Consider the following 18,717-nt stretch of genomic DNA (forward strand, 5'->3'; position numbering starts at 1 on the left):
CACACTGTTCAAAAGCCAAAGGTATACTTGGCTAAAAGACTATTTTACGGGGAACTCACACAACGCAAGCACTCACATTGTGGTCAGAAGAAGTGATACAAGGACACTCTCAAGGTCTCTCTGAAGAATTGTGGAATTGAGTGACATGGGAGATTCTGGCAAAGGATCACCCAGCATGGCATACCTGCGTTAAAGAAAGTGCTGTGCTCTAGGAAATAGCTCAAAAGAAATGCAAGATATGCAAATTTAGAGAATCCATCCAGAATGTTCACAGGGACTATTTGTGCCCGACCTGTGGTGGAACACTCCGAGCTCATATTGGTCTGATTACCCACAGTCAGACACACTGGACCTCGACCCCAACGTAATGATGTCATTTTGGTCCTCTCTCAGAATGAACAAGCAACCAACATTATGTAGTTATTTTAAGTGAGTATTTTATGTAGTTATTTTAAGCTGAGTATTTTTTTGGGTTTTATCACCTTCTGAGAGAGTAGATGTAAGGTACAGAATGAAACAAACATTTTTGTATACAGCCACTGAGAGAATTTGTTTTTCTTTTTTCTCTGTCCCTCTCTCTTCTCTCTCTCTCTGTTTTCTAATTAAGTGGGACGGAGAGAAAATAGATTTCTGTTAATTAAAAAGAACAATTTTAAAAGAATTGTTAAAAAAGTTGTGTGTGTGTGTGTGTCTGTGTGCTACAGATGTGCTACAGATTGCATATCCTTTTAGATAGGTCACTATATTGCAAGTTTTATTGTTTTACTTTGTTCCACCTCTCCCAGAGTGGGGGTAAACTGGGAATGTTTGTAATGTAAAAACCAAAACATCAATAAAAATTAAAAAACTTTTATTTTGAACTCTTCAGGGTAAGTTATTCTTGTTTGCAAGACAACAGCTTTTGCCTTTTAGAATACTGTATTCTAAGATTTATTCTCTTGTATAGTAGAAACTGCCAGGTCCTGTGACATCCTGACTGTGTTTCTTTGGTACTTGAACTGCTTCTTTCTGGATCTGTGCAGTGTTTTTCCTTTGACTTCGAAGCTCTGGATTTTGTCTATGAGACTTTTGCTTTTGAGATTTATTCAGGTGGATATTAGTGGATTAATTCTATCTTTACTTTGCTCTCTGGTTCTAATAGATCTCAGCAGTTTTCATTTACGATTCCTTGAAACACAGTATCTAAGATTTTTTTAATCATAATTTTCAGAGAGGAAGACCATTCTTGAATTACTTCTCCTTGACCATTTTTCCAGGTCAGTTGTTTCTGATATCAGATAGCTTATGTTTTCTTCTATTTCTTCAGTATTTTTATTTTGTTTTCATATTCCTTACTGTCTCAGAAGAGTCAATGATTTCTGTTTGGCCTAGGCTAGTTTTCAGTTAGCCCATTATCTTAGCAAGGTTTACCACTTATTGTTCTAAGTTATTTATTCTCTTCTGATTCTTTCAGATCTTTTAATTCATTTCTTATCTTCTACTTCACTTCTTCTGGGTATTAACACAGTTCTTGTGGAAAATCGACCCTTTTCCCCTCGAGTCTCTGCTTTTGGTTTTTATAATTACTCTCTTTCAGGTTGGATTTTTTTATATCTCTGCATCTACAAGAATTCTTTATAGTAGCTAGTGTTTTCTTTGTTTTACTCATCTCTCCAGCCTTAGTTCCTGAACTTGAACTTTTTGCTAGGGGCACGCTTTGTCTCTAATGTACTTTTTGGGAGGGGTGATAGACCCTACCTGGCTTCAACCTGTTTATCTGGGTTTCTGTGCTCACCTCCACCTCTCTGGGTTAGCACCCCTGCTCACCCATTCCAATCTTTGCAGCTCAGCACAATGGACTGTCAGGGCGCTTCATGCCATCTCAAGAAGGCATGCTAGGGGCTTTGAGGCCCAGGGGTCCAGGGCATCTAGGTGTGGTTGCAACTGTACTAGTTGATATAGATTCTGTTTGTTTCCAACCCCACAGTGGGTTCTGACCCCCTAGAGTCATGTCTAAGAGTATTTCCTAGCCTCCTCCACAACCTGCTTTGGGTACAAAAATTTTCAGTTATAGCCCTTTCTGTAAGGTTTTTTAGGAGGTCCTCTTGGATTGATTAAGAAAATCTAGTATCTCATTCAATAGAAAACTTATCTGATGAAGCCCAGACTTTAAATTGACCTAGTATAAGCAGATAAGTATGAATTAAAAGAGTTTAGAGTAAAAATCTGTGCCTTGAATTTATGTAACTATTGAGCCTTAAACATAACAAATGCCTTTACCTGTCCCTTAATAAAACAAACTTATTCTAGAAATTTTACCACAACTCTCCTCCACCTTCCAATTGACAACTCTGGGTCAGTGACTGATGAATGCAAAAAGTGAGACTGAAGGAAAGGGTATTTTAATTCTACCATTGTACCACAGGACAGGTTTAAAGAAGATTCTGTTGCTTATTTCTCTGTTCCTTTGATGTATTTCTAATTGTGATTTGGTTTTCTTGGGACTAGACTTGTTCCTCAGCTGTTTCAGTACTCATACCTTAAGCTGACTGCTCCTCTGGGAGGTGAAGACAGGACTGAATGATTCTGCTGTTGTCTCTGCTCTCCTATGCCCACAGGACGATTGTGTGTTGGGGAAACCTAGCAGAAAACACAGAGAACACAATTTATAATGTAATGCCTGTTTTTCTAAAATCCTTCCTCTCATCACACTGTGCCGTGTAAGACACTTGGATACACAGACTGACTACTCAAAGAAAAGGCACATTCTCTGTCTTCCCAGAGGTTGCCTTTTAAAACAGACAAGATAATGACAATATGGCCTTTTTTTTTTTAAATGTAAAACAAGAAAGACAACCTGTTAAAAATGGCGACAGCCAAAGAACAATGCCCAAGCTTCTGTTATGTGCATTCTGGAAGCTGTCCTTAGTAACAATCTATATTTCAAAAGTATTTTTATTTTATTTTTTTCAAAAATAGAAAAGTTTTATTTACACTTTAAAATTCTTTACAGAAACCAAGGGATTGTGCTTTTAGAGCCATGAAGTATGAAGTGGCTTGTTGGAGGCTTGTTTCTCCCTGCCCCATGGACTATTCTAGAAGATTTATCCAGCATTAGAGATTGCTACTGGCGCAGGTTTATCTTGAGGGGAACAACCCCTTCTACATTAATTTTTACCAGGCTCCAAGGATAGGGTAAGTGCTCAATTTACATTTATATATAATTTAAAAAAATATATATTTTATTTTTACCCCCAATTACGTGTTAAAACAATTTAACATTTAAAAAAAAAGTTTTGAGTTCCAAATTCTATCCCTCCATCCTGTCCTTCCCAAGAAGGTAAGCAATCCATTATAGTTTTTATACCTGTGTAATCATGTAAAACATTTCCATATTAGTCATTTTGTACAAGAAGACTCAAATTTAAAAAAAGAATGAAAGAAAGTGAAATATAGCATGCTTCAGTCTGTATTCAGACAGTATCAGTTCTTTTTCTAGAGGCAGACATTTAACTGAATAGAGTGAACTCATCCCCTGCATGAATAAATGGCAGAATCAGAAGAGACCATCTTGGCTTTGGATCTAGTCACATCCCCTCCCATTTTCCATTTCCTGTTCAGAAGACCTATCTCTCTACCCCTCCACTCCCCATCTATAAAACCATTTACAACACTGAGATCTATACAGCATAGAGGACGTAGGCAAGGGTGTCTTTTCCCCTCCAGTTCTCCCTATGGTCTTCCTGGTATATCGTCTTGACCTTGGTCATCTTCTTCCTAGTGAATCAGTCCCCAGTCTCTCTGGTGAAAACGCTGGTTGATGGCAAGGGCAGGAATGTGGGCAGAGAATCACTGGCTCTATACAGCTTGTGAGAAGACTCAATAAGAGATAAAAATAACTCTAGGCCCTCCTTCCTATAGGAAGTGCTCCAGGATTGACCCTGTCTTGTCTCTATGCTTTTTCACATTCTTCTGGTTTAAATATCATCCAGCCTAGAGCTAAAAGAGCCTTGGAGATCATCTTGCTCAATGCTCTGCTCTTAGAGATAGACACAGGAGCTGAAGACCATAATGGTTGAATGACCTAAGGCCATATATGTCGAAGGTCCAGAACTTAGTCAGGTCCTTTGATCTCAAATAAAATGATTTTTCAAGCATACCACCAAGACTCTCCAAAATTTCATCTTGTTTCCTCTCCACCTGCAAAAGCTCTCACACCCCCATATCACAAGAAGGCAAAATCTTACACTGTGTTTCCTTATTTATTCTATACCTTTTCCTTCTCCTCGTTATTCTCTTCTTCATCTGTGTCGGAAACCTGGAGGTCCTCATACAGAATACTGTGCTGGTGCTTCGGGGCCGGGCCGTTTGTAATTCTGTCCAGAGAAGGAACTTGGGGTACCCCTGCACCTGACTTCTGTAGGGGGATTGGCTCTGTGTCCTTGTCCAATGGGGGTCTCTGAAGTGATCTGCCCAGTTTGTCCCGAGGAACTTGTCTGGAAGCAATTGTGGGTTCCTGGGTCAATTCTTGACCAAGTTGGCATAAAGAATTTCTGGGCCTTTTGCACTGCTGGTCAGATGAATCACGCAACCATGGCTTTGAAGAGGTTAAGGGATTCTGAGACTTTCTGGCAGAATGAGACCGGAGGCATGGAGGAATTGGGCCCGCCTTGGGCAGAGGGATCACTGGTTTCTGAGTTTGGGCCATGAAGTCTAGTCCTTTCTGGGAAGGCCCTGTTAAACTTCTGTATTTCTGTTGAAGCCAATTTTGAAGACTCCAGTCTTTACGCAGGGGTTCTGAGGGAGGTTCAGGTTCACTCTGAGCTAACTGGACTGGAGGTGGCAGAGTCTTCTGAAGGGGTTTGGCCATAAGCTCCACAGATGGAGTCCTCCCAGGCCTTTCCAAAGGGACCTGGGGAGATGGTACCGGATGAGGAGATTTTGCATACCTGTTGGACGAAGGGCAAGGAGGAACAGGTTGGCATGGATGCTGGATGCAGCTCAAACTTTCACTAGGGTCCAGAGGCACAAATTGTTTCTTCTGGGGAGAGCCAGACTGGCTCTTCTGGGGCAGGGGCACAGGTTGTCTCTTCTGGGGAGGGCCAGACTGGCTCTCCTGGAGCAGGGACACACACTGTCTCTTCTGAGGAGGGCCAGACTGGCTCTTCCGGGGTAGGCGCGCAGATTGTCTCTCCTGGGGAGGGCCAGACTGGCTCTTCTGAGGCAGGGGAACACATCGTCTCTTCTGGGGAGATGGTACTAGATGAGGAGATTTTGCATGTCTACTAGATGGAGGGCAAGGAGGAGCAGGTTGGCATGGATGCCGGATGCAGCTCAAACTTTCACTAGGGTCCATGTGCACGAATTGTCTCTTCTGGGGAGGGTCAGACTGGCTGTTTTGGAGCAGGGTCACACATTGTCTCTTCTGGGGAGGGCCAGACTGGCTCTCCTGAGGCAGGCGCACACACTGTTTCTTCTGAGGAGGGCCAGACTGGCTCTTCTTGGGTAGGCACACAGATTGTCTCTGCTGGGGAGGGCCAGACTGGCTCTTCTGGGGCAAGGGCTGTTTCTCAACTTTCACCTTCAAAGTCTGCCTTTGGACCTCATTCATGGTTTCAAATAGCTTTCCCTTCATGAAAATCTTGGTTCCTTGGAGTTTGATAAGGGACTCCTGAGGGAGTTGTTTAGCCAGCTCCTTCTCCTCCTGTTCCCGGGTCATGCCCTTGAGCCTGGAGCCCAGGTCCTTGGGTGGGCAGTATTTTGGACACATCTTGTTTGTCTTAATGTGTCCATGGGATCCACAGTTACCACATATTAGACCCAATTTAGGGGCCTCTGGCTTGGGAAGATGTTCTAAGGGGAGGCATTCCTTCTGCTCTTTCCTTTCCTCTGCTTTGCAGATGCGGCGAAGTTTATCTTGGAGACTTTTCTTCTCTTTCCGCAATTCCCGCTGTTTCTGCTCCTCTGCCAGAAGGATCTTCTGGATGGAGTCCTCATCCTTGGTGCTCCTCACGAGGACGTATGCTCTGACCACTGCTGGGTCCTGGACTATCTCACTCCGCACATACTCCTTGCCAGACTCATCAATATAAGTCCGGTGGATAACCAGAGACATAGGAGTTGAGGTGGTTGAGCCCCGACCTCGCTTCTCTTTCTTGCCTTTGTCTTGGAGGCGAGCGGCCCCATCTCTGAGCATCAGCTGCCGCAGCTCCTGGAGCTCCTGCTTTTCCTTCTCTCTCTGTAGCCTCTGAGGGCTGGTCTTACCCTCCAGGAGGTCCTCAATTTCACAAGACATCCGTTCCACCACATGACCATTCTCTTCATCTGAGCTGCTACTGTCCGTGTCTGTGGACAGCACCTCGGTAGAAGCCAGGAGCTTGTTCTGGAGGTCAAAAACTCTTTGGACCTGTTGCTGGTAGTGTCTTTGTTGCTCTGCCCCTAAGGAATGGGGCACTCGCACAAATCTGGTGAGGGTTCTGGTCTTGGTCCCTGAGTATAGCTCCTTGGTAGATAGGGCTCGGATAGCCGCGACTACCTCCCAGCGGGACAGCTTCTGGATCTCCTCCTCTGACATCCCAGACACCCTCAGCAACTTCTTGGCTTCCTTCAGGGTGAGACATCGAAGGTCTGCATCAGTACCCATCACTTTACCCGCTTCCTTCTCCTGCTTAGGTTTACAAGCAACTTTGACATAGGAGATGCCCTCCCCACAGCCTGTGGGGTCAGCCGCTCCTGTCACCTCTAGCAGACACTGTCCCTTGGTGGCTGCCAGGAAAGCCCGAGTTGTGTTCCATGGAGCAGCCTGGACCTCATCATTGAAACACACGCTTTCATCACTGGTCTCCTCTGTGTTCAGGAGCGATATCTCTCCATAGCCAGCATCCTTGAGGCGCTGCTGGGCAGCCTGCATGCTATACAAAGCACAACATTTCTCTGGGGTCACCATGACCCTCAGCTCCTCTTCGCTTGGCAGGAGGAATCCAGTCTTCAGCACCCACCAATTAAAATAGATGCCTGTGCGATGGAAATCTGAACACTTGGTGAGCCTCCTTCGAATGCTGCTCTCAGAAAGTCTGGGGAAGGCCCTATGGATATCCTCCATACGAATCCTTCGAGGCCTGTGAGGGCTCTTCCAAAACTGCCTATATATAAACACCTGGAGGAATTCATGGATGTAATTCTTTGCCATTTTTGAGTTGGGGGCAGGAACCTCATCCATTGGGCACTGCTGCCCAACAGTAAATATATCTTTCACTTCCCTCAGAAAGTAGCCTGCTTTGGTCACCACAACCAGGAAGTCTGTGTTTGCCATCTGATGTGGGTAGATGGGAGCCCGAAAAAGTTTGTTTTCCAAAGCCTGTAAGAACTGTCCAGCATGGAGTTGCCCTAGGAAGGGTGAGGATGAACAGAACACAGGGTTCCCATACTTGCAGGCAGGAGGCTCAGTGTCCTTCCCATTTTTCCTTTTGTAATAGTTCTGGATTTGGGAAGCCATTCCGACTTGGTTCAAGAATGGTGGATTCTCCTCACTCCATTCAACCAGGATGAGATCTCCATCCTGCCCACTCAGGTCCTGAAGCGTCTTCATAAAAAACATGTGACCTCCCCCTGAAGCCTGCAGCTCCTGCTCCCGTTCCTGGGCTTTCTTTAGGATGTGAGAAGCCAAGTTGTGGACAGGGTGGGGCCCTTTGCCCAGCCACCTGACTGGTGGTCGATGAAACAGAGAGAGTTGCTCAGCTACCATATGGGTAGGAAAGAGGCTGGAGTGCAGCTTCAATGCTGGAACTGAATGCTGGATTATAGGGTCCCTGAAGGGAACCCGAAGGCCATGCTGCTGGGGGAAGTAAAATTCATCATTGGACAGGTTCCAGGGGTCCTTGGCTTTCAGCTGGGCCGCAGTCTGCTTAGCTTCCTCCTCTCTCGTGATGCCACATCTTAGCATCGTTTGGCCCTTCTCAGAAAGCTGCTTCTGGGCTGAGGCCTCTACTTCTTCAGGCTCCTTGATATCAAACAGCAGGAGGTTCTCATCATCTGGGTCAATGGTTAGGACTGTAGGATACAGTGGCTTATGCATGGCTTGGGCATCCCAAATAATGTTGTCCTCCCATTGGCTGTAGATGAGGTCTTCACTCTCAGGGATGAAAATGGACCCACCAGGCTGAGAAGGGTCACGATCACCTGTTTTGAGCAATTTGGTTTTCTCAGAGGGAATCCACCCTGCCTGAGAAACTTTTTGGGCATCAGGGAGGGTCCTTTGGATGTCTCGGTTATCCCAAATTATGTCATCTTCCCAGGACTTCTGAGTGACCATCAGAAAGTTTTCATCTTTCAGCAAGGAGTGGTCTGTTTGGGTTGTCTCCTCCTCTTCCAGGGGCTTTTCTCGGACTTGAATCCATAATCAAAACCTCTCCCATGGGGAGGGACCCCCAGCATGTCATACCAAAGCTTGGCAGGGCCATACCGCCATGGGGCCACCTCCTCTGAGGGAGGGGCCTGGGAACAGTCAGCCAATCGGGAGCCAGGCTGGGGGGCTACTGGAGCCATCATTTTTATCTCATCATCTGTTAGGCATTCCTCTGGGTCTGGTGATCTTACTATCTGGGGGTCCCCCAGGGTAGGTTCTAGGGGACACTGTGCCTTCTTCTTTTTCCTCTTTCTTAGCCTCCCTCTTACCTCCTGCCACATGGATGGTGTCTTCTGGGTCTCAAAGAGTTGGAAGAAACGAAGAGTCTTTCCATGCCTAAATTGTGGCCAGAGGTCTGTGACTGTAGGTAGGCTGGTGTCCTTCAGGCTCATTCCCCAAAGATTTCTATGATTCTGCTCCTTCTTCTCATTTTCAATCTCCTTCTCAGAGCTGCTGGAATCCACAAACAAGTCCTTTGGTGAGGAGGTATAGCTGTCTCTGGAATGTAGGGCCCTGTCTTCTTCCATTTGGGATCCTGCAATTCAGTCCATGTGTAGAGGCAGAAGAGATGGGAAGCCCTTCTCTTCTGCTGTACTCTATAGGGATGACTAGAATCAGCTCCAAAATTTACTTTTATACCCTATTTTCAGGGAGGATTCATACCTCTCCAGAACTGTGAATAAACCTGGGGCCAATAATAAGGGTGTGGTCCCTCATCGTCACAGGTGAGAACTCATTCAGAATTCTTGCAAGGTCTTCAGTGCTCATCCACTCTTAACACTTACACTGGAAATCGTACAGGTTAAGGGCCAAGCTAAAATCACACAGCAAACACCTGAGAGTCCTTATAGACCATTATTATTATTGTTCCATATTAGCCACATCGCAAAAGAAAACACAAACAAAACAATAAAAATAAAGTAAAAAAAAAAGTATGCTTCACTCTACATTCAGAGTTTATCAGTTCTCTCCTGGAGGTGAACGGCATCTTTCATAATGCGTCCTTTGGAACTGTCTTGGATTACTGTCTTGATCAGAGTAGTTAAGTCTTTCACAGAAGACCATACTTACAATATTGCTATTATTATGTATAATGTTCTCCTGGCTCTATTCACTTTACCTTGCATCAATTCATATATTCCTTCCTACGTTTTTCTGAAATAATCTGGCTTGTCATTTCATACAGCACAACAGTATTCTATCACAATCATATACCATAACTTATTCAGTCATTTCCCAACTGATGGGCATCCCCCCAATTTCCAATTCTTTGCCACCACAAAAAAAGATACTATAAATATTTTTGTTCAAATAGGTCCTGTTTTCTTTTATTTCATCTCTTTGGGACACAGACCTAGTAGTGGTATTGCTGGGTCAAAGGGCATGCATGGTTGAGTTAGTTCACACCTCCGCCAACACTGCATGTGTCCCAATTTTTCCACATCCCCTCCTGCATTTGTCATTTTCATTTTCTGTCATAGTAGCCATTTTGACAGGTGTGAGGTGGTACCTCAGAGTTGTTTTAATTTGCATTTTCTCTAATCAGTAGTTATTGAGAGCATTTTTTATGTGACTGTTAATAGCTTGGACTTCTTTTTTTACGAAAATTGCCTTGTCATATCTTTTGACCATTTATCAATTAGGGAGTGGTTCTTATTTCTATAAATTTGGCTCAGTTTCCTATATATTTGAGAAATGAGGTCTTTATCAGAAAAACTTGCAGTAAATCACCCCTCCCTCCAGGTTCCTGTTTTCCTTCTAATTTTGGTTGCATTAGTTTTGTTTGTGCAAAAGCTTTTTAATCTCATGTAATTAAAATTATCTATTTAACTTCCCATAATTCTCTCTATCTCTTGTTTGGTCATAAACTCTTTTCTTATTCATAGATATGCCAGGTACATTTTTCCATGTTCCCCTAGTTTACTTATGATATCACCCTTTACGTCTAAATCAATTATCCATTTTGACTTTATCTTGGTATACAACGTGAGATGTTGGTCTATGCCTAGTTTCTGACAAACTGCTTTCCAGTTGTCCCAGCAATTTTTGTTAAATGTTGAGTTATTATCCCTAAAGTTTGGCTCTTTGGGTTTATCAAATACTAGATCATTATGGTCATTTACTACTATGGACTGTATATCTCATCTATTCCACTGATCTCATTTCTCAGCCAGTACTGGATTGTTTCAATAATTACTGCTTTGCAATATAGTTTAAAATCTGGAATTACTAGGCTACCTTCTTTCATATTTTTAAAAATTGATTTCCTTGAGATTCTTGATTTTTTGTTCTCCAGATGAATTTTGTTACTATTTTTTCTAGCTTTGTAAAATAAATCTTTTTGTAGTTTGGTATAGCACTGAATAAGTAAATTAACTTGGGTAGAACTGTCATTTTTATTACATTGGTTCAGCCTACCCAATTAATATTTCTCCAATTGTTGGTTAGATCTGTCTTTATTTGTGTGAAAAGTGTTTTGTGATTGTGTTCATATAATCCCTGGGTTTGGCTTGGCAGGTAGACTCCCAAGTATTTTACATTATCTGCAATTATTTTAAATGGAACTTCTCTTTCTATCACTTCCTGCTAGGTTTTGTTGGTAGTATACAGAAATGCTGATGATATATGTAGGTTTATTTTATATCCTGCAACTCTGCTAAAGTTGTTACTTGTTTCAATTAGTTTTTCAGTTGATTCTCTAGGTTTCTCTAAGCATACATCCTATCATCTGGAAAGAGGGAATAGTTTTGTTTCCTCATTGCCTATTCTAATTCCTTCATTTTCTTTTTCTTGTCTTATTGGTATAGTTATTAATTTTAGTGTCAAAGCCATATTTTTCTGTTATGTGCATTCCAGACACTACCCTTAGAAATAATCTATATTTGAAAAGTACTCCTAAAAAAATCAGTTTTTAACATCTATTTTTATTGTCTTCCTAAATTTCCTCTAAGACAGGGTAAGTGTCGTTATTCTAATTTTACAGATGATAGCTACCAAGGCACAGAGACTTCTCTAAGTTGAAATAACTGAGTAGGACTAGATACCTTCAGAATTCTAGCCCTTCTGTTCCTTCACTTCATTAGCTGACCTCTAATCAACTGACTCTTCCTTAGAAAATCTCCATAGAGGCAGTTCAATTAACTGCAAACTCTTGAGAAAAGTTTGAAACTTGAAATCCTTTGAGCCTCATTCAAATGCTGTAGTCAGAGGGCTCTCTGTCAATCTGCTTGGATTACTAAACTCTTTCAGATTTTCCCTCCTCAATCAATGCCTATTCTCTTTGGTTTGACTAACTTCACAATTTCATCAATTGCAGATACCACAACCTTTTCATGCCTTCTCATCTTATATATTTATCTATGTATCATCATAAATGCATGTGGGATTAAATACCTAAGGAATTACAAGTTTCTTTTAAAAAAATAACCAAAATCAAAACAACAAACCCCAAATTAAATTAATTCCTAGTTCCCCCACAACCTGATCTTCTACAGAGGGAAAACTATGCAGTAAATTAAACAGCAGAAGAAATATTTAGCAAGAAAAATGTCTACTACATAAAAAGTACATGTCTTCTATAACTCTTTAGAAATGAAATCATCAATAAGCATCTGTTCTCTCTTACGGGGAATAATAACATTTCCCAAAGGATATTTTATTCATGTAACAGTTCTTTATTAGATTGCATCTTACCCTCCTTTGTGTACTCTGTGATCCAGGGACACTGACTGGCCTTCTTGTTCCTTGGAATAACAAGGGCAGTCCATCTTCTAACTCTAAGCTTTTTATTGGCTGTCCCCCCAAGCCTGGAACTCTCTCCCTCTTCACTTCTGCCTCCTGGCTTTGCTGGCTTCCTTGAAGCCTCAGCTGAAGTCCCATCTTCCACAAAAATGCTTTTCCAGTTCTCCTTAATCGTAGTACCCTTGGCTCTAAGACGAGCCTAATTCATCCTGTGTATATCATGTTTGTACATTTTTTGTGCATGTTGCTTCCTCCATTAGACTATGAACTCCTTGAGAGCAGGGACTTTGGTTTTGTTTTTTTTTAACTTTCTTTGAATCCCCAGGGCTTAGCACAGTGCCTAGCAAACAACTGGTGCTTAATAAATACTAGCTAACTGACTTTTTGTGGAAACATACAAGTCTACCTCCCCTCTTCACTACTAACTGCCTAATTCTTCCTTTAGGCCACATCATATTGCAAAATAATGTAAACAACTTATTTAGTCTACTCTTAATGAGGTACCCTTATTAATCTTTACCTATCAATTCTGAAATAGTGTCTACATTGAAATCTTTTAAAATCATTATCAAAGACCTAATCAGTTTCTACAGAGAAAGTCTCCCAATTAACTCAGGAATGGCTCCTCTTCCCCAAAAGTGATGAGGGTAAAGATAATAAAAAGAAAAGAAAAAAAAGTTTGATTAATTCAATTAGCAGAAGCACCTTGCTTTATATTTACAGTGCTTCTGACCAGTTGGAAAGTAGAATCCTTACAGGGACTGGCTATAGAGGGATTCTCTTGAATTTTGTCTTTCATTTGGGAATACTGCTAATTGGGAGTGGAAATGGCTTATGCCAAAAAGACTCACAAAGTCTTGGGGGAAACCTTGCCCCTTTTGAATTTCTCTTTCTAGCAAAATGGCTTATAATTAAATTAATTAATAAATTTATCTCTGGCAAGTTTGTGTCCAAAATACATAGTACAAAAGATTTTCTTTATATTCTATAATTTCAACATGTTCTCCAGCAACATCAGAAGCATATGATCTTCTTTAGGGTATGGAGTTTATTAATATTAATATAGAAAGCCAATGAAGTGTCCTTGTCTCTAATACCCTCAATTGTAGTTAATGTACGTTTCTGTCTTAGCTTCCTGTCAGACTGAAGGCTCTATAGTTAAAGTTTGTATTTCCTCCAGGGCTTAGAATACTATGCAACAGGCAACTAATAGTGAACATATTATACTATATTCTTGCATGTCGTAGCCTCTGATAGTCTTTAATATGGATGAAAAAAGTCATAGGCCATTTAGTGTAATAGAAAAAGCATTGATCCAGATGTCAGAAGGCCTGACTTTGAGTGCTGACTCCCCACTTACTGGCCATGTCACCTGTGGGCTTTGAGCCTCAGTTTCCTTTTGTGTAAAATGAGGACTAAAATTACTCATACTATCTAATTTCATGAGGTTGTCAGAAAAAACCCTCACTAAATTCAAATTTATAGACCATTATTAAGAATAACTTACTTAATATTATACTTTGTGCCATGATTACTATATGAGCAAGAGTTATTCTATCAGATTTGAATTTTATCAAAATGTTATAGTATTTAATATCAAAATATTAAAATGCTCTTGCTTTTGAAATGTCAGTACTTATCACATGAGCATCTTTCTTCATAGGTTTTCTTTCTAGACATAGAATGAATTCCTTCCTAACCTCTTAGAATTTCTAGCTTCCTTCAGGATTCAGCAGCTTTTGCTAACTTCTCTAGATTGTTAACACTTTCTCCTTCCTCAAATGATCTTGCATCACAAGATCGGTTTACATGCTGTTTTCCCCAGGTGAATGCATGAATCTGGAGATCAGAGAGTGTTGACTGTTTTGTCTCCAACCACTCAGGGCTTTGCACAAAGTAGGCATTTAATAATATTTGCTGGATTGAATTGGAATTAAAAATGCAGCCACACAGTTTCCCTCAGCTCTAGATAACCCTAGTTGCTGCAAACATTTGCAAGTTAGCTCTGTCTTTTACTACACAAAAGTAGTGAGATGTTAAATGACGTTACCATTTCTGGTTTGTTTTCCCCATGTTTCTTGGGGATATTGTTCATATGGTCTGTCTCAGGAATCTGGAGCTGCTTCAAGTAGAACATACCCTTCTTTCTTTATTCCTGCCTGAAGCTATCTTGGGTTTGGAGTACAGCAATGCCAGCCTGAATCAATGACCTGTGTGAAGACTGGTGCTCCTTGTCTATCTTAGTTCAATGGGCTTAGTCTGAAGTTACCAGTCTCAGGAAATCAGGTTCAAGGTTGTTCCTGGTTATCTAGGATCTTTGCTTGCTGTAACCCTGAGTGCTATGAATTTAGATCCAAGATGGAGAAAAATCCTCTTTGCCTCACCTGGCAGTTGATTTATAGATATCAGTGGTGCCATTAAGAAGGTGGGAGAATTTCTTATCCAAACATAGACGTGGAATGAAGCCCTGCCTGTATCTTCATCATGCATTGCTCTGAAGCTTCCTTTAAGAGGTCAGATGTGAACATTAAGAATGAAGAATGCTGTGTCATTTTGACAGTACCATTCTGAATCCCTAAAGCCTTCTTCTATTTTACTTTGTTTTTATGTTCCTTTACCAAATGACACCAAATCTATTGGTTTGTATACTCTTGATGTAGTCATAAGGAAGCAGAGTAAGGAACAGAAATAATTAAAAGAAAAAAAAAAGGTGATTAGGAAAAATGTTTTCCTGAAAGATGTAATTAATAATATCTTTTTTTCCCTCCCAGAATACAGAAGATGGAAATGTCTTTTTTATATTTATAAGTATGTAAATCAACTTTATCTGCTTTAGTATCTCTGGGAAGAAATCTTATCCAGGGAGCTCATTAGGGCCAAATATTTTGGAATTGTCCCTTTTCCCTTGCTCTTCAAACCCCTGAATTTCAGAGACAGAGATTATTCTCATCTAATGAGCATGGGGAAAAATATTTACCCATTTAATACTAGGTCTTCAAAAATATGGGAGAAAAAAATGTTTAAGTAGTGGGGTAATAATTCTGAATACTTACTTTTTAAGTACAAAGAACACTTCATAAAGTGGAGACTCCTACACTTTTTAGATTAGACACAGCCACAGACATCATTAATGCCAGCTCATTATAATTCATAATTTTCTTAGCTACCTTTTGAAAACTAGATTACACTCATTTAGAAGAATTAGAATTGACTTGCACAGGGAAATTATATGTTCTTAGTTTCAGTCTGGCTAGCATTATTCTAGGCACTCCAACTGTCAGAGGGGTTCTACCCAGAACATTTCTGGAATACTGCTGACATCCAACAGAGGAAAGCAAGCAGCCTTTTAAAGAGTCCCTCATTTGCCACACTGCAATGGGCCTTTTTTACTAGCCAATGGAAAAGAGTCTGTAAGGAGCCTATAGTAAGCAACTGAGTGGTGACAGTACTTGGCAGTGTACAGATCATTACAGTACTCAGACCTCTTCCTCTCTAGAGCAAAACAAAAACCTTTAGAAATATCCAGTTTTTTAAAAAGCATGTATTAATGAAGGCTTGGCCAGGGTGACTGCTGAGATGATCCACCTTACAGGCTGGGGCAGACTAGGCAAAAACTGTCTCAGCATTCTGTGGCTAAAGAACAAGTCAGCAATTCTGTCACAGTTTGCACCAAGGAGTCCTGCTCCTTTTCTTCTTTCTTTGTTCTTTTCCTTCTCTTTCTCCATCTTAATATTTATTAAATGTTTCCTTTTTCTTTGCTTTTTAGTAAGGCAATTGGGGTTAAGTGACCTGCCCAGGGTCACACAGCTAGTAAGTGTCAAGTGTCTGACGTCACATTTGAACTCAGGTCCTGCTGACTCCAAGGCCGGAGCTCTATCCTCTGCACCACCTAGCTGCCCCAAATGTTTCTTTTTAACAGTTAGTTAAATGACCAAATATGTGACAAGCCACTGAAAGTGCAAATATTGAGATAAAGGTAGGAATCCAGTCTTCTTTCTGTTTATGAAAATCATTAAATTCTTTACTGAATAGCCAAAACATAACAAAAGCTATCCTGCAGGCTTCCTGTTGTTTCCTAAGAGAACACCGAGTATAAGGCAGATTTAAAAACAATAACAACAAAAAATACACTGTAAGATAGGGTTATGTCTCTATCAGAATGACTAGTTTATCCTTCAGCTTGAAGAATGTTAGCCAGCCACAATTTGATCTGCCAAACACCAAAACTTAAGATTTTCTTTGCACCCTGTCTAGTCACAAAAGCCAGATGACAAGCACCAAGACAAGATCATGACTGGACAGAAATTTGTACCCATGCTAGGACATCTCCACGATGAACCTGTTTTTACTTTGGCTAGCAGTATGGCTCAGTCCACTGAAAATGCTTCCCAAGTCACAACCTCAGACATTGTTTAGGTCCCCCAAACACTGAAGACAGTCTATACATATCTCTATAATTCTGTTCCTGTCTCTGATATACCAAGTATATATTATGGAGTTGTTTATAAAAATGACAGCGTAAGGCACAGAGACCTTTTCATGACTACCTGAAAAGCCAAAATGGATTGAATGTTCACCTCCGCTGGGAGCGATCTGTCAGTGTGACAGAGGATCAATGTTCTTGCTTGCAGTCAATTAATACCTACATGCCTAATCTGTTCCCTTCTCCCTTCTATATTTGGTGGTGCTGCTAATTGCATTCTAGGATCCCCAGTGCTACCGGCAATCACTACTATTCAACAAAACAGGAAACATTCACGATGACTTTAGACCTATTGTATTGTTTGGAAATCGAATTCTAGGAGCATTTTGCACTTGGTGAACGAGGCTGAGACAGGGTTGCTGAAAACGCTGCCACAGGATTCCTTTCGTTGTGAGCTATTCCTTGATGGAATTTAATAAATATTCATTAATGGAGAGCAGTATAATTGATTCAGCCACTTTCATTTTTATCAGCTCTGCAGGATACCATAGCCCTCAAAGAAAACGTCTGGGAGTTGCCAAAGGTTGACAGTAAGAAGCTTTTGAAAGGATCTTGGAGAAGGGAGTGAGGTGGAAAAAGCAAGTTAATATCTATTATCATAAGCCACTTACTAAAGCCTTATCGGAAATTAAATACAACCATCGGTATCAACAGTGTGCAGGTCTATGCATTATATGATAAGCTATGAAAAGGTCCAATATATTTTAAAATGAAATGGTTTCAAATCAAGGAGCTTGGTGGTAATTATCAAGGTAGCAATCATTTAGTATGTCAAATCATATGCTTTTTATGTAATATTTACATTTGAACATCCATGTAGTAATTTATTTTCAACCTGTCAAATAGTACAGATTTCCTAGAACATAGAAGGAAAATAATGATTTCAAAAAAGTTTTTTTTGGCCATTCAGAATATCATACCTATGGAGCTATCATTTAAAAAATCTATCTTTTAGGCATCTCTAGTAGTTTCAGCTTAATCACATTCATTATGCAAACTGCAACTTTGTGTGACATTAATTTTCAATTTAAAGATTGCTGTGTTCCATGCCACAGCTATGTAACACCACCAATAGAAATACTGGTATTAAAAAGATGAGTCTTTGTTTCTGTGTGAAATTAGGTATCATTAGAGGAACTTCACAGTTTCCTGAAAGCAATCCATCGTACTATCCTCTTCCTTTTCAATCTAGGTCTCAAATTGTTGTGCATTTGTACTGTCTTTCCTAGACATATATCCTGATGGACAATCTCAAGATCTGTAAGTGATCCATCCGATTCCATTTCATAACTGGGCAACAGATGTTTTTTCATCTACTTGTTTTTTCCTATGTGGACAGTCAGGCCAAACTCTTTTGAGAAATACTTCTTTCAGGAGTCTATGTATTGTTCCAGGGCTTGATGTAACCAGCACAATGTCATCTGCAAAGAGCATTTGGAGGTCCTCACCATCCACAGCACCTCCATACCTTTCCAGTCTTATACCTTACATTTCTTACATACTCTGTGATCTAGTGACACAAAACATTCCATTTCTCTGCTCCAGGCTTTTTTTTTTTTTTTTTTTTTTTAGGCTAGGCAATGGGGTTAAGTGCCTTGCCCAGGGTCACACAGTTAGTGAGTGTTATGCATCTGAGGCCAGATTTGAACTCAGGTCCTTCTGACTCCAGGGTCAGTGCTCTATTCACTGCGCTACCTAGCTGCCCCATGCTCCAGGCAATTTCACTGGTTGTCCCCTATGCATGGAATACTCTCCTTCCTCCTTTCTGCCTCCTGATTTCCCTGGCTTCCTTCAAGTCCCAGTTAAAATCCCACCTTCTGCCTTTCCTAATCTCTTTTAATTCTAGTTTCTTTTGTTTGTTGATTATTTCCAACTTATTCTGTATACAGCCTGTTGTTACATGTTGTCTCCCCGATTAGATTGTGAGCTCCTTGCAAGCAGGGATTGGCTCTGTATCTGCAGAGCTTAGTACAGTACCTGGAACATAGTAGGTGCTATTAAATGTTTGTTCATTGACCACAAGGAATCTCTTTTCAACTGTGTTGGATTTCCTTTAGGATTGAATTTATTAAGCATTAAATATATGCCAAGCACCTAGAAAAACTTAGAC

At 40.9% G+C, this 18,717-nt stretch overlaps 1 protein-coding gene across 1 annotated transcript in view; it reads right to left on the reverse strand.

Moving 5' to 3' along the window:
- Positions 1-18,717, reverse strand: part of LOC114054281 (zinc finger protein 704) — a 334,268-nt gene that overhangs the window by 12,690 nt on the left and 302,861 nt on the right. The window contains exon 8 of the mRNA XM_027877474.1: positions 2,519-2,619. Within this exon, the coding sequence (XP_027733275.1) occupies positions 2,519-2,619 (101 nt within the window). The remainder of the gene's footprint in view (positions 1-2,518; positions 2,620-18,717) is intronic.

Source organism: Vombatus ursinus, unplaced genomic scaffold (assembly GCF_900497805.2).
Source record: "Vombatus ursinus unplaced genomic scaffold, bare-nosed wombat genome assembly UNPS02014812.1, whole genome shotgun sequence".
Classification (NCBI taxonomy): domain Eukaryota; kingdom Metazoa; phylum Chordata; class Mammalia; order Diprotodontia; family Vombatidae; genus Vombatus; species Vombatus ursinus.